Source organism: Vombatus ursinus, unplaced genomic scaffold, assembly GCF_900497805.2.
Source record: "Vombatus ursinus unplaced genomic scaffold, bare-nosed wombat genome assembly UNPS02014801.1, whole genome shotgun sequence".
NCBI lineage: Eukaryota > Metazoa > Chordata > Mammalia > Diprotodontia > Vombatidae > Vombatus > Vombatus ursinus.
The window spans coordinates 15,340,467-15,363,087 of record NW_020954579.1 but is presented as its reverse complement, the minus strand read 5'-3'; the positions used below and the strand labels follow the sequence as shown (position 1 = coordinate 15,363,087).

The 22,621-nt window shown below is 38.5% G+C and overlaps 1 protein-coding gene across 2 annotated transcripts in view; it reads right to left on the bottom strand.

The window, feature by feature from the left end:
* Positions 1–2,747: 2,747 nt before the first annotated feature.
* Positions 2,748–22,621, bottom strand: part of GRB2 (growth factor receptor bound protein 2) — a 108,341-nt gene continuing 88,467 nt past the window's right edge. For both annotated transcript variants that reach the window (XM_027872789.1, XM_027872790.1), the window contains exons 3-6: positions 19,463–19,560; positions 11,139–11,261; positions 8,838–9,006; positions 2,748–4,564 (exon numbers count right to left, since the gene is read on the bottom strand). In XM_027872789.1, the coding sequence (XP_027728590.1) occupies positions 4,379–4,564; positions 8,838–9,006; positions 11,139–11,261; positions 19,463–19,560 (576 nt within the window). In that variant the 3' untranslated portion in view covers positions 2,748–4,378. The remainder of the gene's footprint in view (positions 4,565–8,837; positions 9,007–11,138; positions 11,262–19,462; positions 19,561–22,621) is intronic.

Below are 22,621 nucleotides of genomic sequence, written 5' to 3'. Positions count from 1 at the left end.
ATTTGACTTTTTAACTCTTTGTTAAGGCAGGCCTCTGCTTCCAGTGTGGAGGGCATATTGCCCCTAGCTTCAGGGGTTTTGTGCAGCTGTTTTCAGAGATACTTCTAGGGACCTCTAAGTTTTCAGTTCTGGGTGGTATGATCTAAGGAGAGGTGTTTACTCTTCTCTTGGCCCGTGCTCTGGTGTGTGAGTGACCACAAGCACTCTTTTTTCTGCCCTGGAACTGTGAGGAGGGTTCCCTCTCCAATGCTGCCACAAGCTCTGCTATGCCAGTGCTCATCCTCACCCCAGACTGCAACCCAGATCCAGGTATGGGCAAAGCAACAGAATCCTGCCTCAGCGCCAGCAGAGACCCCTGTAATCTCCTTTTAGTCAGTTGTTCAATCCCCTTCCCGTCTGTGAGAGCTCTGGAAGCAGCCATCGCTGCTACACACCAGTGTAGGAATACAGTGATTCATTCCCCTGAGGTCTGCTCTGTGTCTGCACAGCCTGTGCCTAGACTGCACTCTTCTCCCAGTCTGGTATAAAAGATCTTTCCTGTTGACCATCCAAATTGTCTTGGGCTGGAAATTTGTTTCACTCTGTCTTTTTATGGGTTCTGCTGCTCTAGAATTTGTTCACAGTAATTTTTTACAGGTGTTTGGAGGGGTTGGGGGTAAAGCTCAAGTGAGTCCCTGCCTTCACTCTGCCATCCTGGCTACGCTCCCCTAGTTTTTCCCTCTTTCAAAGCCTTATCACCTCTCTTTGCCCCATCTTTACATAGAAAAACAAGGTAGACAAGAACATGATGTGCTCTCATTTCATTTAACACATAACTTTTAAGTTCCCTCAAGGGACTGGCTTTCTTTTCATTGCTCTTTAACCTGCCACTTTAACTGGGTCATAACTTATTTCTAGGTCTAATAGAAGCCCAAATTCTTAAGCTAGGATTGTACAGTCTAGTAGTACTACTCTGTTCTAACAGCTCCAAGTCCTCAGATCAGCTCCTGATGACTAATTTTGTCTCCCTAGAATGAGGAATGCACTCTCTGAATGCACTTTCTTATCTGCCCCTATTTGAAAGGTTTAAATAATATATACACAGTTTGGCATCCCTGGAGGTCAACAGTTTTATAGTAAGGAAGTAAGTTTAAATTGAAAGTGAGAGATATTGGACAAGCTAGCACATCCAACTCACAGGAGCAAAAAGTGGTTTTGTTAGGAAGAGTCCCCAGTCAGGCCCAAGTGAGTGTCTGTGGCAGAAGAAGAATTGTGTTACATGCTAATATATCACTATGCTAATAATCACATTACTAAGACTCAGGTCTTCTTAGGCACTTTTTACATAATCTGCCATCTGATAGGTGAGCGTGGCGCCCTCATGCTACCCCTGAGAAGTGGTAGAGAGAACTGAACAATGCACAGGAGCCTCAAGACTTCGGTTCCAGCTCTGCCACTTCTTGGGGGTCTCAGTCAGTTCCCTCATCTGTAAATTGTGGAGACTAGAATAAATGATCTCTAAGGACCCTTCAATTCTGACATTTTATATTTTGAGTCTTCTTTCAGTTCTGTCCTGTTTTGGAAAAGGTTTGGTGGAGAAGTAGGACAGAAATATCTTAAAGATCTGGTTATACTCTAATATGAGGAGGAATAGGATTACACTTGTTGTGTGTGACCTCAGGGGGCAGAATTTGGAGCAATAAGTGGAAGTTTCTGGAGGCAGACTTTTGTTTCATTTAAGTGTAATAACCCACAGGCCCAAGGGGCTGAGGTGGCCTCTCCTACGACAGTGCCCTTGCTTTGGACTCATGTAAAATGGGTTTAGTACTAGGGGAGTCTGACCTCTAAAAAGAGATGCTGGGCTCTCTCATTGTCTCTGGTTCTTTAAACCCCCAACCCAGGAGCTCTCATGTCTAGGATCTTCCCAAAAGGGATTATGAGAGTCCTTTATGGAAAGGTACTCAGTGTATCAAGTATAGGACAACTACTTCCTCCACATGTAAAGAAATGTTTGAAATGCAGTAAAGACTTTAAAAAAATGAAATGGAAACCCGTATTTTTTAGTAATACTGTCCCGGGAAGTTAATACTTAAACATTAAAACATGAAACATTTTATAGGACTGATAAACAGCTATTTCACTTTCACCTCTGTTTTGCGCTGTCCAAAAAAATTTCAAGGCCTGTTATCTTTTGGTAAGCCAGGGCAAGGCTTGGGTTCATCTTCCTTCTGGTGGTCGTCATCTTCTTTGAAACATGTTGTAGATCACACATCAAGTCAGAAAACAAGCTGGAAGTAACAACACAGGCGTTCTGACTTCTAAAACATGGTACTTAAGTTGCATTTAAGGCTAAGTAGAAATAAATACAGATGCAGAGTGAAGAATACATTGTATGTTTATTATTCACAGTTAATTACTACCTACCAAATGCTGTTGCAGAGTTAAAGGATTAAGTACATAGGTCTTTTTATTTAAACACCGATTTCTTTTTTTTTTTTATATATATACACAAAACAGTTCAGCAAGGCTTCGTGATATACACCAATTCCAAAATAAACAATCAAATGGTCCAGGTGTCGAATGCCATAGCTTCCTTTTATCATTACTGATGGAAGAAGAAGTAGAACCAAACAGTAAGAGGAGGAACACAAGGAATGCTCAGCTTGGAGAGTTGCTTACCTCTTGGTGAATCAGAATGTTAAAGGCAGCATCCATCTCTACAAGTGCCCAAAGAAAGTTTCAAAAAAACCAAAAAGACACTCAAGGGAGAAAATGAAAGGAGGTCCCATTTGTTTATTTTAAGAGGATAGGACATAAAAATAATACAGTCTAGGGAAAAACAATAAAGTAACCAAAGATTGGCACTAAGGGCATTGCTGTTAAACTAGTCTCCCTTCAGTTAAAAATCATTTCCCTCAAATACTTCTGCTTCAGAAGTTTTGTAGGGGCAGTCAGGGGTGGCACGGAACGGAGTAGCCATAAACAGCCTGCTGTTAACTAGGAAGTGAAGATACTTGCTTCTTGAATGCTCAATTAAGCAGGTCAGGAGCCACACACACACACACACACACACACACACACACACACACACACACACCCCAAAGTTCCAAGAAGATATCCCTATTTTTAAGAGCAAGACAATATAAATAGTTACATTCCTACACCAGTGTAGGAATACAGGATTATGTTTTAAGATTCAAGAATGATAGTTTAAAGTTCAACTATTTTTCCCTTTTGGTTTTCTTGTAGTTGGACATTTTCTGGCCATAGGGAGGTACATGTGAGAATTACTGTCTCCCACCAGTCAAGAGGGAATCAGAGATCACCTGAGACCTTTAGCTTTCTTTTTACCAGACTGAATTAAATACAGGAAGGGCTACAACTCTTCCCTGCTTCCATGGGATGTCTACCATACTGCACTGCTGTTGGCAGCATCTCTGGGTCCTGCATACATTACCTCTGGAAATATGTACTTGCTCACCAATATTAAAGCTTAATCCTTAAAGACTTCTGGCTTCAAAGAGACAAATAAGAACTTAGAACTTCTCCCTGTTTGACTCCCTGTTTCCCTCCCTGACAAATATAAAATTATACATATAAGGAGACAAATTGGCTGAAAAGTTCTGGACTGTCTTTAACTTAAAAATTACAACAAAAAAAAAAACCCTGAAAATAATGGAAAAGGCACTATAAAAATATGTTCAACAACACACCATTTAGAAGAGAACATGGTGGAAAAAAACAAAAATAAAAACCCAAGCTTCTGCTATTTAGAATTTTGCAAGATGGCCCATGTATTGGCAAAATATCTATTCACTCTATTTTGCTCCCAAAATGACAAATACAAGGTTTACCCAAACCCACAAACACTTTCTCAGAGCAAAAAGATATGAATTCTGAACATGTCAGGAGTCCTCTCTCTTTTTTGTAAGAAAAGGACAATAAAGTATATTCTTTTAAGTTGCTCATTCTATCTAAAACAGACATTCTGCATAGAGAAAATACCAGTCCACATGGTTTCTTATCTTTTATTATCTGCATCAGTTAAGATTAGGTGTGTCATTTAATGTCATGCACTGATGGACAGAAGAGAAAGAATGGGGGAAAAGGGAATAAAGGAAGGGAAATAGGAACACCTTCGAAAATCTGTAATAAAAATGATCTTTTCTTAATTTAAAGGTAAGTTTTGGCATTTTATATCCAACTCCCTTTCCCACCCCTCCCTCACCAAAGTTCCATCCAGAGTGAGAGAGGGTCACCCTATGGTGACTGAGGTGTTATGGCCAGATGCTCAGAGCTCCCTCACTGGCTGCTGTTAGATGCAGCATATGGATTTTACTTTTGTATGTGTGTATGTTTAAAAAATTTCATGTTTCCTTAAATAATTTCTTATTGATTCTTAGATGTTCCGGTTCACTGGGGTGACGTAGTTACGTGGAAACATGCCGGTCTGCCCATGGCAGGCTCCTTTCCACCAGTTGGGGTCTGAGTTATCAAGGACCTGTATGAAATCTCCCCGACGGAAGCCCAGCTCTCCATCTTCTTGGGGGTCAAAGTCAAAGAGGGCCTGGACATATGTTGGTTGCTGAAAAGGAAAGAAAGAATTAGGTTGTTCACTTGCTACACTGTTGAGAAATCTAAAATGTATGTCACAAATAGTCTTGGTTTATAATCTTTCAAATATGTGCCACAGGGGGAAAAATCGTCTATAGTGTGTAAATGGCTAGATGCAGCCTATTACATCATTTGAGATAAACAGTTCAGATAAATGCTCTACTGATAACAGATCACAACATCATCTCGAGCTAGTTATATCCTACATAATGGTGCCCTAACATAATTTCATGATGATAGTAACATTCTAACCAAACCCTACTGTATACACAGCAAAATTCCTGATTTAACAATGTCCAAATGACTGTCTAAGAAGCAAATTCAAATTCATTCCCATATCCCACAATTGTTTCACTTAATGCCATCTTTTTACAGAATCAATGAATGACATGAGGTGGAATATACCTATTTGCTGAGAACAACAAAACCTAGTCTTTGCAAGAAGGATGGAAAATAGTAGTTGAGACACTGCATAAACCAAAGGTTTTGAAGATGTTTTACTTTTAGGTCCCAGGCCTGACAGAAAGGTGGGTAACAGTATTAAGAAGAAACAATATACCATTACTACAGTACTAAGTCTGAGCAAGAATGAAGAGTATATTAGGGGACTGAAGGAAGCTACTGTCCCTTCCCTCCTATCCCTCAAAAGCTCTTTCCTTCTGTGCTTGTAGCAGGGGGACATTTGGTAGCAACACAAAGAAAACTTCACTTTACTCGCCTTATTCTTTTTTGATGTAGGGGGAAGGAAAAGACCAGACCTGTGATTCCACTGGTGGAAGGAACTCTCTATCAAGGAAGATCGGCAACTGCTCTGCAGCTTAGACTCAAAGAGAGGTGATGGGTCACTCAGAGATTCAGTGACTTGCTCAGGCTGACAATTCCAAGATGTGTCACAAGAAGAACATGAAGCAGGGTCCTCCTGACTCTGAGGCTAGTACCTATACTAGTATTCTTTTTAAAAAAATGTTAACTTCAGTTCCAAATTCTCTGCCTTCCTCTCTCCCTACCCCTACTGAAAGTGAGAAAAACAAAACCCATTACAAATACCTATAGTCATACAAAACAAACTTCTGCATTAGCCACAGTTTAAAAAAAAAAAAGAAATGAAAAAGAAAGAGAAAAGAATATGCTTCAATCTGTATTCTGAGTCCATCAGTTCTCTTTGGAGGTGGATAGCAAGTTTCATTATGAGTCCTTTGGAACTGAGATGGATCATCATATTGATCAAAGTTACTCAATCTTTCACAGCTGATTGTCATTATAATATTGCTGTTACAATGTACACTGTTCTCCTGGTTCTGCTCATTTCACTTTGCATCAGTTCATTTAAGTCTTCCTAAGTTTTTCTGAAACTCGTTATTTCTTATAGCACAATATAACTTATTCCGCCATCCCCCAACTGATGAGTACCTCATCAGTTCCCAATTCTTTGCCACCACAAAACTGCTATAATTACTTTTTGTACATGTGAGTCCTTTTCCTCTTTCTTTTATCTTCTTGTGATATAAACCTAGTTGTGGTATTGCTGGTCCAAAGGGCATGCACAGTTTTATAGCATAGTTTCTTTGGGCATAGTTCCAAATTGTTCACTAGAATAGTTTGGACTAGTTCACAGCCCCAACAACAGTGCATTATTTTATCTGTTTTCCCACAGCCCTTCCAACATTTGTCATTTTTCTTTTCTGTCATCTTAGCTAATCTGATGGGTATGAGATGGTACCTCAAAGTTGTTTTAATTTTCATTTCCTTATTTATTAATGATTTAGAACATTTTAAAAAATATGATTATCAATAGCTTTGATTTCTTTGTCTGAAAACTACTCGTTCATAACCTTTGATGAGTTGGGGAATGGCTCTTATTCTTATAAATTTGGTTCAGTTCCTTATATATTTCAGAAATGAGACCTTTGCCAGAGAAGCTTGATGTACAGGTTTCCCCCCTCCCCCCAGTTTCACATTTTTCTTCTCAGTTTAGCTGCACTGTTGTTTATTTATGCCAAAACTTTTCAATTTTATGTAATCAGAATTAGCCATTTTACCTCTTGGGAACCTCTGTCTTGTTTAGTCACGAACTCTTCCTCTATCCATAAATCTGATAGGTAATTTCTTCCATGATCCACTAATTTGCTTATGAGATCACCTTTTATGTCTAAATCATGAGCCCATTTTGAGTTTATCTTGGTTTATGGTGTGAGATGTTAGTCTATGTCTAATTGCTGCTAGACTACTTTCTAGCTTTCTCAATTTTTGTCAAATAGTGAGTTCTTACCTCAAGAGCTGGGATCTTTGGGTTTATTAAACACTAAGTTACTGTGCTCATTTACAACTATATATTTATTGTCATTTTTATTATGTTGATGTTCAACCTACCCATCAGCAATTAATATTTTTCCAGGTATTCAAAAGTGTCTTTATTTGTGGCAAGAGCGTTTTGTATTTGGGTGTATGTATAGACACACATATTTATATGTATATGTTAATATTCCTGTGTGTATCTTGGCAGGTAGACTTCCAAGTATACTCCCAAGTATAAAATACAATCTAATGTTATTTTAAATGGAACTTCTCTTTCTACCACTTTTTGAAAGATTTTATTGGTAATATACAGAAATACTGATGATTTGTATGGCTTTATTTTATATCCTGTGACTTTGCTGAAGTTTTTCATTTTTTGATCAGTTTTTTTTTTTAAAGGGTTCTCTAAACCATCACATCATCTGCAAAAAAGCAATAGTTTTGTTTGTTCTTTGCCTATGCTTATTCCTTCAATTTGTTTTTCTGGTATTACTGCTACAGCTAGCATTTCTAGTATGATACCTAATAGTATTAGAGATAATGGATATCCATGCTTCAGCCTTGATCTTACTGGAATGGCTTCTAGCTTATCCCTACTATAGATAATTCTTGATCCTGGTTTTAGATAGGACAATCATTTTAAGGAAAGTTCCATTTATTCCTGTGCTTTCTAATGTGTTTAAAAGGAACGGGTATTGTATTTTGTCAAAAGCTTTTTTTGCATCAATTGAAATAACAATATGATTTTTGTTGTGTTTTTTTCTTGTTATTACTAACACGGTCAATTATACTTATAGTTTCCACATAACAAAACAGCCCACATTTCTGGTATAGATCCAGTCTGGTCATAATGAATACTTTTTTATATTGTTTTAATCTCCTTGTTAGTATTTTATTTAGTGGTTTTTTTTTTTTTTTTTTACTTTTTGGTGAGACAATCGGGGTTAAGTGACTTGCCCAGGGTCACACAGCTAGTAAGTGTTAAGGGTCTGAGGCTGGATTTGAACTCAGGTCTTCCTGACTCCAAGGCTGGAGCTCTCTCCACTGCGCCACCTAGCTGCCCCTTATTTAGAATTTTTTACATCAATATTCATTAGGGAAAATTGTCTATAGTTTTATTTCTCTAGGTTGACTTTCTCTGGTTTAGGTATCAAGACCATATTTGTATCATAGAAACGATATGGTGGGACTCCTTTACCAGTTTTTTTATTTACTATGTAGTTTTGGAATTAACTGTTCTTTAAATGTTTGGTAGAATTCACTTGCAAATCTATTTGGTTGTAGGATTTTTTTCTTAGAGAGTTTAATTCTACACCACCCTTAAGACAGAGTTATTTTGCTAATTTCTCCTTTGATTTTCACGATTTTTTTTTAAGGCAATTGGGGTTAAGTGACTTGTCCAGGGTCTCATAGCTAGTAAGTGTCAAGTGTTTGGTCTGAGGTCAGATTTGAACTCAGGTCCTCCTGACTTCAGGGCCAGTGCTCTATCCATTGCGCCACTTAGCTGCCCCGATTTTCAGGATTTTAATTTTGGTGTTTAATTGGGGGTTTTAAATTTGTTTTTTTCTAAGTTTTTTTTTTAGTTGCATGCCCAATGCGTTGACCTGCTCTTTCTCTCTTTTATTGATGTGTTTAGAGATATACATTTTTCCTCTAAGTACTCCTTTGGCTGTATACTATTATTTTTAAGATAAAATGCAAAGACAGGTTTCCATGGAGGAAGCATGTGAAAAGAAAAGGAAAATTTTCTAGTGACATGCCTATTTTACAATTTTTCAGAATGCTAGAATGTTTTATTTCACACACATTTTTAAAGTAGCACAAGACTAATATATTAAAGAATGAATGTTGAGCCAACATCACAGAGACTTTTTCTCCTATGCTAATTTGCTGAGAAGCAAGTCTTGGTGTATTAAATAGTACTGATGCTTTTCTTCTTATATACTTACCTGTGGCACCTGTTCTATGTCCCGCAAGAATATCTGCTGGTTTCTGGAAACCGAGGTGGATCTGTGATAATCTACCAGCTCATTTAAAGAATTGAACTTTACCACCCAAAGGAAATACTTTCCAGCCCCATCTCGGAGCACCTTGAAATGTTGCACATCATTTCCAAACCTGGGGAAGACCAGAGGATATATATTAAGTAGTCAAAGAATTCCTTCTCCAAGTTTGCTTAGGACATCTCTTATTACAAAAGACAGTTTAATAGGAAAGAAAGTCAATAATCTGCCAACCTTTCTCCCAGCCAAAGGTATCACATACTTATACAGTGACTCAAAGAACAAGGGATGGAATAATAAAATGCCCTTGTTAGGAAGAACACAGGTATTCAACTGTATTATTTGCCAATTAATGTTAATGATTAACATACGTGGATCAGATCTATAAAACCAGGTCTCCAGTCTATCTCTTAGGTACAGACATACATAAAGAATTCTTGTCAAATACAAGGAAACTAGCAATCCTGTTGTAGTGAACACATTTGTCTACAGTGTCATTGTTCTGCTATAAATAGTCATGACATTACAACACAGGTATAAGGCAAAGAATAAGAATATAGATTTCAAATCTACTAGATAAATGGGGAAAATACCAATCTCTTATCAAATCAAATAGAACTTCATTTAGTGATGAACAAATGTGAGTTAAAAGAAAAGCAGAGTAATTCTAGTGCTTTAGAATGGCTGATACTCTACATAATAAATTAACAGCTCACTTCTAGTGGTTTCTGATTCTCCTTTCCACTGAGATCAAATGAACTCCAGGGAAAATGGAAAGAAAAAGTAGATTCAGGTACCACAGAAATTAAGTCCCATTATAATCCAAAATTAGTTGCACATGTCCCTTTATATACAGTTTAGATTCAGTCGGCAAAGGAAGAATCCCCAATTACAAAGGTGCTGCCTCCTAATAAAAGCCAAAAGGATACAAATATCTTTCTCTTTAACACTATCTCCATAGTTACTTTCCCCTCAAACAGTTCTCCATAAAAATGACCCATCAGGTGGCAGCACTGAGTTGCCAAAAGAACTATCAGCACATTAAAAAAAAAAAAATGTTTTATATGTCAATTAACCTGGCCACTGAAAGAATATATGGAGAACAAGGAAAGAATGAGTTCATTCAGTCTCTTTTCTACATCTTCAACAGAAACTGCCACCAAATAGGCAGGAATATGCACCCATAGCAAGCCTAAAGATGATACACTGAAGATCATAAAAGTAATGAAAAATAATTGGAATCTTAAATGCAATTAGTGACGTCAGACATCATTCAGCCCATCCTCTCCCTTCTGCTTCTTGTCCTCCATTTTACGGAGGAGGAAACTGAGACTTTTGAATTACCCAGAATTCTACTAGCTCAGATTTTAATCTTTTTCTTTTTATCAACTAACAAAAAAATTATTTGCTCTCCCTCCCACTTCTTCCCCAAGCTGGGGGGAAAACCCCCCAAGAAAAACAAAACCTTATAACAAATATAGTCAAGCAAAACAAATTCATTTGGCCATGACCAAAAAATATGTCTCATTTTGTATCCTGAGTCATCTCTTTGCTAGGAAGCGCAACATTCTTCATCATTGGTCCCCTGGAATCATGGGTGGTCTATGTTGATCACAGTTCTAAAGTCTTTCAAAGTTGTTTGTTTTACAATGTTGTTGTTACATAAATTGCTTCCTGGTTCTGCTCACTTCAAGTGTAACAATTTATATATGTCTTCTTAGGTTTTTCTGAAGCCATACTCCCCCCCCCCCCCAGCACAATAGTATTCTATTATATTCATATATCATGATTTCAGCCATGAGTTCAGTCATTCCTTAACAGACAGGCATTTCCTTAGTTTCTACTTCTCTGCCACCACAAAAAGAGCTGCTACAAGTATTTTTGTCCCTATAGGTCATTTTTCTCTTTCTTCGATTTTCTTGGGGAATAGGCCTAGTAGTAGCATCAGGGAGTTCAAAGGGCATTCATATTTGGTCACTTTTTGTGCATAGTTCCAAACTGGTTTCCAAAATAGCTCTCCTAATTCATAGCTCCTCCACAGTGCACAAATGTGCTTATTTTCCCATAGCTCTTCCAACATTTGCCATTTTCCTTTTTTGTCATCAGATTTTTACTCTTCATGACTCCAACATAGCTGAGGTTCTGAACTTGCCAGGCTGTAGAATAAAAAAACCTGGCGTCTGTTAGCATCACAATTAAGTTAGTTTGGAGGTGGGCAAGAGGGAAAGTAATTAGAGAAAGACTCACTTGACAGAGAGGGAGAAGTCCCCCGGTGCACTCTCACTCTCCCGGATAAGAAAGGCACCATCATGTCGCTGTTTGCCAAGCATTTCTTCTGCCTTTGCTCTGGGGATTTTGCCAAAAAACCACCTACAGAACAAAGTAACCCAGTCAAAGTCTGCTCCCCCACATGAAAAAAAAATAAGACATTTAGGCTCTTAAAGTGTTAGCAAAAAGATGACTCTCCTTTCTAGAGGGGCAAAGGAAGCAAACATCCACCCTTCAGTATCAATACACTTAACAATTAGGTTTACTCACTACTCTTGAGGGTTCTGTAAGTGAAATCCCCTTAAATTATGCAACCTTGAGCCCGTCCCCCTGCCCTCTCCAAGCTAGGAAAGTGACTCATTACAGAGCAGTCCATTACAGTGTTAAATAGTTTCTATATGGGTAGACACTTAAAATTTATCTGCCAGATAGGTTAAAGACCACACAGTTTAGCTTCTAACTGACTAGACAGGTACTTGGGGAAGCCCCCAATTACATAAACTTGAAAAATGTACAGAATGAATCAAATAAGGAAAAAGAGGCCTACTTTAAGTAGTTATTTGCTATTCATATTACCTTACTACCAAGAAAAATAGAATGAGGTGGGGGTGAGAGTGGGTGGCCAGAAGTAAAACTTTGCTGCCATGGAAACAGCCCCAATGGCAAAAGCTCCAGCCTTTTAGCAACAGGCATGCTAAAATGTAATGCTATTCTTGCCAGAAGGATGGAGAATAATCTTACTAATCTAGTAGTAGAAACAAGAGAATCTACCTGAGTAGTTACTTAGCTGAGAGTTTGTGTTTTCCCTTTAGGAAAAACCTATACCTCCTTTTTTTATCATAATACCGAGCCTGAGTATAGGAGGAAGTGAAGCTATCTTCAGTCCAGCTACTCTAGGCAAAACACAAAGCTGGATTAATCATTAAGCAGACCCGTCAATTAGCTGCTATGAAGTTGTGGGGTTTTTTTGGGGGGGGAAGGGGAGGTTAGGGGTGAAGGACTTGACTCCCCCACTCAAAAAAGGAAAAAAAAAACACTTAAAAATCTAACATTTTCAGAGATTGTGTCATATAGTTAGAAAGAGTGCTGGGCTTGGAGTCAGATAATCTAGATTTTATTCCTGGCTCTACCACTTAACTTCTCTGTGCCTCAGTTCTTCATGTGTAAAATGAAGGCATTTGACTCAATAATCTTTAAGGTCAGTTACAACTCTACATCTATGATCATATCACCAGCTAACTATGATCTCTTGCACTCAATACCAAATTATGACATTCTCCCATTTGTGTTGTCTTCCCTTATTAGAATGTAAGCTCCTTGAGAGCAAGGACTATCTTGCTTATTTGTATTGTATACTCAAGCTTAGCACAGTGCATGATACTTAACAAATGTTCTCGCTACCTTTCTAGATCTATCTACCTACATAAATTCTTTGCTGGATCTGCTTATTTCATAAGGCATAATCATTAAATTATAAATTTAAGAAATGTTACACATTCCAGAAAATCCACATCAACCAACAATGCTAATAGCTAGAGTACTTCTTATCTTTATAGGAAGATATTTCTTTTTCAAAATAAAATTTTAAAAAAATACTTAACTTGCAGGAGAAATCTACTTCTACAGAGAGAACATGGACAAATCATCAGTATCCTTAAAGCATATTTCTGGGTTTTGCACTACACAAGGTTAGCACCCTTCCGTATCTGTATGCAACTCAAGTATTAGTCCTATAACGAAAACCATGTGTATAAGGGGTGGGGTGGGGGATGTTGTCCTTCGTTCTCAAAGAGGACCATGACATTAGGGAGATGATGACATAACTTGCAATTGAATTGGATTTGAGTAAGGGGAGGGCTGTGCAAAGTCACCAGCCTCACTTTCTTCTCCAGAACCATATGGGTCTAGTGGCCAGATATAGATCAGAATGACTGGAGATGGCCCAGTGGCGGTTAGGTGGCTCAGAGGATAGAGTGCTGGCCCTGGAATGAGAAAACTCATCTTTCTGAGTTCAAATCTGGCCTCAGACACTTACTAGCTATGTGACCCTGGGCAAGTTACTTAACCCTGTTTGCCTCGGCTCCTCAATGAAAACCTACCATATAAGGGAAATAACATTTCAAAGGAACTGGATTCAAAATATGGAAGTTAACTCAGAAAATGTGATTTCTATTACAGACACCTCTCCCCTTTTCCCTTCACCCACCGCAATCTTTTTTTTTTTCCCTTCCTGTTCCCATCTTCATAACGATTTTAGCTACCCAAGAGGTCACAGTAGACCTACCTCAGAAAACTACTTCAAACTCCCTAACCACTCAGTTCCTCTACCTACTCATCTCCCATGACCGAGTCTTCCACCCCACCCCCATATACAAAAATGGTCATACAACTGATCTTGCCACCATCCACAAATGAACCACCTCCACGAATTCCTGAAATTCCTTTATCTGACCATAACCTATTGGTTTTTCACTTCTCAGGCTTCCCTTACATCCACCACATGACCTCCAATCCCTTGATCCCTCACTTCTTTCTAAGGCCATCTCCTCTGCACTAGCCACTCTTTCCTCTTTTCTCCATCTTGACCCCTTGGTGAAGTCAATTAAATTCTACACTATGCTCATCTCTTGAATCACTAGCCCCTTTATCATTTTGATTATTACGCCCTGTCAAGCCTTAGCATTGGATCACTTCCATTATTTGCCATCTTCTCGCCTACATACATGCTGCTGAATGTAGGTGGAGAAAATCATGCAACATTTCTGACTGGATCCATTACAAATTTGTTACATAACCTCAACTGGGCCCTAATTGCTGCTAGGCAATCATATGATCCCTGCCTTGTCAATTCACTCTTCCACTCTACACAGTGACTCTTCCAAACCTTTTCACTGCCTGCTCAAATCTCGTATGGCTTCCTCCCCCCTTAACCTCTCAACTGAGATCTTCACCTCATATTTTACAGAAAACATCAAGGCCATTTGCTGTGAGCTCCCTCTTCTCCCCTCTTTCTCTTCTCCTATCACTCAGGTGCCTTTTGCCACTATCTTCTCCTCCACTCCTGTTTCACATGAAGAATTTACCTTATGTCTTATCAAGGCTAAGCTCTCTACCTGTACAAGGGATCCCATTCCATCACATCTCCTCCAAAAGACTGTCATCCCCACTCTATCACTTATTTTCAATTTCTCCCTCTCTACTCTACTATATACAAACAAGCCCATGTCTCCCCTATTCAGAAAAAACCCTCACTTGATCCTTCCAGACCCAATATCATCCTATATCTCTTCTGCCCTTTGTAGCTAAAATCCGAGAAAAAGGCCATCTATAATAGGTGCCACCACTTTCTCTCTTCTAACTCTCTTCTTAGCCCTCCCTTACAATTTGGCTTCCAGCGTTAACATTACAACAAAACTGCTGTCTTCAAAGTCACCAATGACTTCTTAGTTGCCAAATCCAATGGTCTTTTCTCTATTCTCATTATCCTTGAACTCTTTGAAGCCTCTGACATTTTTGATTACCCTCTCCCCTTGATATTTTCTTCTCTCTAGGTTTTGGGAAACCGCTGTCTCTTGGTTTTCCTCCTGAACATATGACTGCTCTTACTCAGTCCCTTTTGCTAGATTCTCATTCAGAGCATACCCTCTAATCCTAGATGTCTCTCAGGGTCTGTCCTGGGCCCTCTTCTCTTCTCCCTCTATGTGACTTTACTAGGTTATCTCACTAGGTTCCATGGATTTAATTACCATCTTTATGCCGATGACTCTCAAATCTACCTATCCTTCCCCAAACTCTCTGGTGACCTCCAATCTCAAATCTCCAACTGCCTTTCAGATATCTTGAACTGGATATACAGCAGACATCTTAAGCTAAAGATGTCCAAAACAGAACTCATTATTTTCCCCCCTAAAATGTCTTTCCCTTTTAACCTTCCTTCAGCAAGAGGGCAACATCATCCTTCTAGTCCCCTCAGGCTCACAACCTGGGAGTCATCCTGTATTTCTCACTGTTTCTCACCTCCCATAGGCAATCTGTTGCCAAGGCCTGTCATTTTCACCTTTGCAACTTCTCTCAAATATGCCTCCTTTTCTCCTCTGACACTGACACCACTCTGCTCACCTCACACTGGGACTACTGCAATAATCTGATGGGGGGTCTGCCTGCCTTAAATCTCTCCCCTACTCCAATCCATCTTCAATTCAATTAATAAAGTGACTTTCCTAAAGCTGAGGTCCAATAATGTCTCCAGGATCCAATACAAAATGCTTTGCTTAGCATTTAAAACTCTTCATGACAATAGCCCCTCCAACCTTTCCAGCCTTCATATAACCTTACACCCACATGTACTCTTTGAGCCAGTGACACTGGCATCCTGGCTATTCCCTGAACAAGACCCTCTATCTCTTGGCTTCGGGCATTTTCTCTGGATGTCCCCCATGCGTGGAATGCATTTCCTCCTCCACTCTGACTACTGACCCTCCTGACTTCCTTTAAGTCCCAACTAAAATCTCATCTTTTACAGGAAACCTTTCTCAATCCCTCTTAATTCTAGTGCCTTCCCTTTTAATTATTTCCATTTTTCCTGTATATAGCTTGCTTCTTATATATTTGTTTTGCTTGTTGTCTTCCCCATTAGATCATAAGCTCCTTGAAGGCAAAGACTATCTTTTGCCTCTTTTTGTATTCTCGTCACTTGGCACATACCTGGCACACAAGCGCTTAATAAATGTTTACTAATTGACTGATGACAATTTAATTTTGATTGCAGCTATATCAGAGAATACTTTCCTTCCTTACATTTCCAGTTAAGGAATGACAAAAGATGATGGCAAGAAGCATGAATGCAATTTTTTCTGGCTACAATTACACGTTTCCATGAACAAATTCTAAAGGGGACAAGAATTGCACCTGTGATTTCACTGTTATAGGGATCTCCTAGGTAAGTAAACTCCCTCTACCAAAGCAGATCAGACCTTTTCTGTAACTTTACAGTTGTAAAGAGTTATTACTGAGAGCACTGAGAGGTTAAGTTACTTGCCTGTGAGTCACACAGCCAGTATGTATCAGAGACAGGGCTTGAACTTAGGTGTCTCTGACTCTTACGTAGCTCTCAATCCACTTTTGTTGTTGAGTTATTTTTCAGTCATGTCCGACTCTTTGTGAACCCATTTGGGGTTTTCTTGGCAACTGGAGTGGTTTGCCATTTCCTTCTCCAGCTCAAATAAGGGGCTGAGGCAAACAGGGCTAAAGTGACTCACCCAGAGTCACACAGCTAGTTAAGTGTCTTGAGGCTGGATCTGAACTTCCAAAGAGGAGTCTTCTTGACTCCAGGCCTGGTACTCTATTCACTACACCACCTAGTTACCCTTTAGTACCTGAATGACCTTGAGCAAGTCATTTAACCTCTCTGGGCCTCATTTTTTTACCTGTAAAATGGAGTTGGATGAGTTGGTCATTAAGATCCCTGTAAGCTCCAAGGATCAGAGTGATGTTCCTAAGAAGCATTGGTGTTTACATGGTCTCTCCTCCCTGACTACTTCCTCCGTGAGACTGCTTGACTGACTTGTCATTCATCTCCACTAGTAGAGGTGTGCCCAAGGCTCTGTCTTTGGCTCTCTTTTTATCACCTATGTAAGAGTTCAATTAGCTTCTCTAAGTAGATTACTCCTAAATTTATCCCCTAAATTATACTCTATAATTACTAACTGACTGATAAAATCTCCACCTGGATGTCTCATAGGCATCTAAAAATCAACATGTCAAAACCAAAATTACTTTCCAAGTACCATAAAATAATATATTCCTCTTCTGAACCCACTCCTTGAAACTTTCCTCTTTCTGTTGACAGTCTATATCCCTTCTAGTCACCCAGGAACATACCTTGGAGTCATCTTTGAATCCTCCTCTCCTTACCCCCCACACACAATTAGTTGCTAAGTTTTGTCAATTCTATCCGCCTAACACATTTAGTATCTATCCCTTTCTTTTCAATCAGATAGCAACTACAATCATTCAGACCTGTCTCTTCACTGGCCTCTCTACTTACAGTCTTTCCTTTTGTCTATCCTTTACAACACAGGTGTAAAACAACCTTCTCTGGGCACAGGGCTGTCCAGGCAAAATATGCCTGCCTTGCCCGAAAAACTTCAGTGGATCCCTAATGTTTCTAGGCTAAAATACAAACTCCTTAGCTTGGCATTTAAAGGACTTCACAACCTGCTTCCAACCTACACTTTCTAGTTTTACTTCACATTAATCTTTTCCACAAATTCTGTGTTGTAACCAAACTAGACTAGTAGCTGCTCCATGAACTACATTCCATTTCCTACTTCCATGCATTTGCAACTCCCTTCTCAATTCCAATTTCATAATACTCAACCTGCTTTCCTGGATCCCTTTCTTCCCAAAGTGATCTGCAAGTAGAAGTCACCTCACCTCTCTAGGCCTTAGTTTCCTCATCAGCAAAACGAGAGAGCTGGCTTCTATTTTGTGACTGTGTTCTCAAATACTCTAAGAGGGCTTGGTATTGACATCTCTCTTGCTTCCTATCATTCAGTTTCTAAATTACATTACACTTTTCCATGTGCATTTGGTACCCTCCTCCCCCTAGAATGTGTATTCCCTAAAGAAAGGGACTGTTGCCTGCCTAGCAAAATAACTTGGGCATAAAAGGCACTTAATTTATTTGTTGAATTAAACTGTTTAACTTCTAACTCTAAAAGCCTTGCTATCAAATCCCCCTTCCTTTCTAAGAGAAAAAAGTGGAAAAATAAACCCAGCACATAATGTTCTATCACAGCAGAAACTAACAATGATCCAGTGTTTATAAAACTCTTTAGTCATAGAAACTATCCTGCAATGTGAAACATGCATGAAATGCCATACTACTGAAGCACAAAAATTTTTTTTTAAAGAACACGATAAATTGAGGTAATTTTAAAGTTACTTTATTGTTTTGGATGGCAGGCTAAGCAATTTACAGTTATTATCCCATGTTATCCTCTCAATTCTGGGAAGGAAGTGCTGTTATTATCCCCATTTTACAGATGAGGAAACTGAGGCAGACAGAAGTTAATTGACTTGTACTGGTTGTCACAAAGCTAGTTATGTGTCTGAGGCCAGATATGAACTTAAGTCTTCATTACTTGAGGTCTAGTACTCTCTCTATCTACTGCTTTACCAGCTGGCCTTAATTTTTACTTTTCAGAGCTCAAAAGTAGCTGAACATTGTGGGTTCATACTTCCCAGTTACCTCATCAGATGAGACAGACATATGACGCATACTAGATGCCTTATAGTTAAAAACTTGAATTTGCCTCCATTTCTTAGAAATTCAACATTTTAAAAAAAGAGGTTAGAATTAAATGATTCTCCCCAAACTTACAGGACAATTCTATGAGGAACTGCAACTTCTGAAATGATATGGCCTTTCTTGTCTTCTCTAAATGTTATGAATTAAAATATCTATCAAATCTGAAACAAGCTCAAGTAGAATCAGGCTCTGTAGCCATGCACACTTCAGTTGATGCAGTGTTTTCTAGCGTAATAACCTACCATATCTTCTTTTACCTGTTCCTTTTTTTTAAAGTTCTAAAGCCACAATGACAAAGAACTTTAGATGAAACAATAAACTAAACTTGTGGTTTTTTTTGAGGATGGTATGAGAGAAAGAAGGTTGTATGTATCTCTTATTTAGTGTACATCTGACCAACTCTGGAGGCAGATTCATTACTTGACTCAATCCTTCTACCACCACCCCCAAACCCCCAGTGCACACATTTATTCAACTGGTTCTACTCTCTCTGGGAAGTCTCCAAATGACCCAATTCCTCCAAAAGGTTGTAGGCTCAATTTTGGAAGGCTCATTTTCAATTTCACTGACTGTTCCTTCTGTCCCCTCCCCCCCAAACCAAAATAAATACTTTTTCACTTAACAGATAAATAGTTGCAATAAAAATTTATCTCAGCTACCAGCTTCCTGCTCCTCTTCTTGAGAGCATCTGTTATCACCACTTGAATCTTTTAGTAACCCAAGAAGAAGAGTTCTCAAAGTGAAAGGGATTATTAGTCTGGTTAAGTGACAAGAACCCAGGAGGTGGTTAAAATTTTTTTTAAAGTCAAAGTTGGAAGAAATTCTTTCAATTTCTGTAAATATTTAATTATTTGGTACAAATTTTAACTCAGAAACTCTGAATCTTCCACAATCCTAGTTTCTTAAGTATCCAAGTATCTACTATGTATAAGGAATCACTCTTGTGAAAGTAAGGCAATCTGACACTAGAAATTAATGGGACTTAACTTACGGATGTGGTTTCATTTCTATATAGTTCTTGGGAATGAAGCCATCTTTTCCATTGAGTTCTGCCTTATACCAATTTTGATCACATTCTTCATTCAACACCTGAAAAAGAATGAGACATACCACCAGATCAGTCATATGTTCCCCTTCTGAAACTGGTAGGTTCAGAGACAACATGGATATCTGGCTTCCTTCACAAAAAGTGCTAGCTATTGAGTTGGCAGTCACAGTAACTCTACAGTTAACCAGAAAATAAAAGTTCCAACCTGAACTTTTGAAGTTTAAAACCATCAAGTCAAGTATGGTAGTGGAATAACAGTTTCTGAGCAGACAGCAATAACAAGTTTACACCTAACACACTGTGATTACTTCACCGACACTCCCCCATTTTCCCCCGCAAAAGGAGCTCTGGCTGGCAAGATATATCATAAAAATGATGCTATATTTTGGTATGTATGTCGCTTTTTTGTTACTGACCTCTTTAGGGAATAAGCTAGCAATGAAATCTCTGGGTCAAGGGATATAGTAGCGTTTTACTACTTAGCATAATTCTCAATTGCTTCACAGAATTATTAATTGTTTATCTTTTCATAACTAATGAAAAGTTATTGTTTATCTTTTCATAACCCCTACAATATTGCTTCCTAAAATCTTTTATAATCCTCTTTTATAATGGTTTCTATTCCTTTTTTGAGCATTTACCCAGTTCCCATAGCTGTGAAAGGCATATGATCTGATTCTATTCTGATTTTTAAAATGATATACTTAATTTTCAGGTCATGTATCCATTTTGAATTTATTGTGGTATATGGCTTAAGATATGTTGGTCTAAACCTAATTTCTGTCAGACTGCTTTCCAGTTTTCCCAGGAATTCTTGTAAGATAGGGAATAACTTATAATTTATATTTATATTTCCAGGTTTCCTTGACATTTTAGATCTTTTGTTTATCTAAATGAATTATCTCTCTAGCAAGTAGCTTATTAGCAATTTAAATAGTATAGTACTCAATCTGTAAATCAATAAAAGTATCCCAGACCACATAACATCAACAGCTACAAAAAAAGCTTTTAACAAGTACAATACACATTTACACTAAAAAAAAAAAAATACAAAGCATAGGCACAGAAGGATCTTTTTTTAATATGACAAAAGTATCTGAAGCTCAAAAGTTAGCATTATATACAATACTGAACTAGAAGGTTTCTTAATACAGGAGTAAAACAAAGATAGAATATCAAGAAACTTAAGAGAATTAATCAGACCCCATGTAAAGATCAGAAATTTAAGAAAGTTGCTGAAAAAGGGAACACAGAAAAAAAAATTGATTGAATAGTAAAATGTAGTTCATCTACATAAAAAGCTCATATTTATATAGTCCCTTTTACTTTACAAAGTACTGTAACAACTTTGAGGAAGACAGGACTAGAAGCTCAGAACACTGGGATGCTTATGCTTGTAGCTGCCAGCACACTTTTACCCTTTATCATGGAAACAGCAACATTTGACCCTGGTGGGAGAATTTTTGCACAGACCAAGAACCCACCTGGTAGAGCCAGGAGGAGGGCAGGGAAAGTTAAAACAGAAGAATCTTGTCCTGAAGACTTTTCCTCACCCCGACCCTAACCACTACAGCAGTGTTATATAAATGTTAGCAATGATGATGACCACGACAACGATGATGACAACAATGGTGCCAATAGAAAGTAGGAGCTAAGGGGGCAGTCAAATACGATTCAGACACTATCAGAAATTGTTTGGGTAGGCTGGTGAGAGAAAAGTAGAATAAAATGAGCCCGTAACACGCCCCCCTTCCCTTTCAGATTTCAGGTGAAACCCTTTAACTGCTCAAATCACGAACTTTTTGTCACCCCACCCCTTTCAGGAGAAGGAAGAAGAAAAAAGGAGAGAAGTCTCTTCTGTCTCATTAGGGCTACACTGATCCAGAAGAAACAGATTACCCACTGTCCTTTTCATGGCCATCAATTTATTCCCTTTGATACAAATAAAAGTGTGGTGGCCACAGAATCCTTATTGGAGTGATTTAATGAAAATACCTGAAGACAAAGTTTTGCCTTTAAAGACATGGGAAGCATTACATTTTTCAGTTGAAAAGTGTCGTGGAAGGGGCAGCGAGGTGGCGCAGTGCATAGAGCACTGGCCCTGAAGTCAGGAGGACCTGAGTTCAAATCCAGCCTCATACTGAACATTTGTCACTTACTAGCTGTGTGACTCTGGGCAAGTCACTTAACCCTAACTGCCTAAAAAAAAAAAAAGAGAAAGAAAAGTGTGGTGGAGAGGAAGGCCCCCTGATTTCCACGGGAGAAAACAAAAGAATATTATGACCACCCCAAGATACACAAATAAAACCCCTAAGGCAATTACAAGCTACACAGAGAAAAGTCTCCCTTGGAGTGAGGGCTAGAGATGTCACTCAAAAAATTCATCAACAACTTCAGGTGCTGGGGCTTTTTGCTGCCATTTTAACCTACAGCACTGGCACTGTGGCTGGCAAAAGCACCAAGGCAACTTGGCTGAAGTTTACTGTGGCTGGTGACTAACAGTTCCTCCAGCACTTACAGCTAAACTCTATACCTCATTTGCAAAGGCTCTACATACTCATGCTGCCTTACCCTAACTTGTGACATGTGGGAGCTAAATTTCCCACATGGGAACCTCATGCCCACATCCTACTAAAACTTCATTGCAACCTTTTTGTTTTTACATCATAATAATTTCTGACATGCCCTCCTATGGAATGAAGAAAAATAGTTTTTAAAAATCACCTATGCATGACAATGTATGCAACATTCTGCATTCCTGGGACTGTTTTTTTTTTTTTTCAAGTTACTCAAGAAAGCAAATTTTTTTGGCACTGAAAAAGTCAAGAAGTCATTTCACATCTTTGTTAAATAATAAAGAGGGAACTAGGTGGTATAGTGGATAAAGCCCTGGGCCTGAAGTGAGGAAAATTAAGTTTAAATCTAGATATTAGTTGTATGATTCTGGGCAAGTCATTTAACCTCTGGAAATAGTAATAGCCCCTACTTTACAGGGTAGTTGTGAGGTTCAAATGAGATAATGCTTTTTTCTTTCTTTCTTTTCTTTTCTTTCTTCCTTTCTTTCTTTCTTTCTTTCTTTCTTTCTTTCTTTCTTTCTTTCTT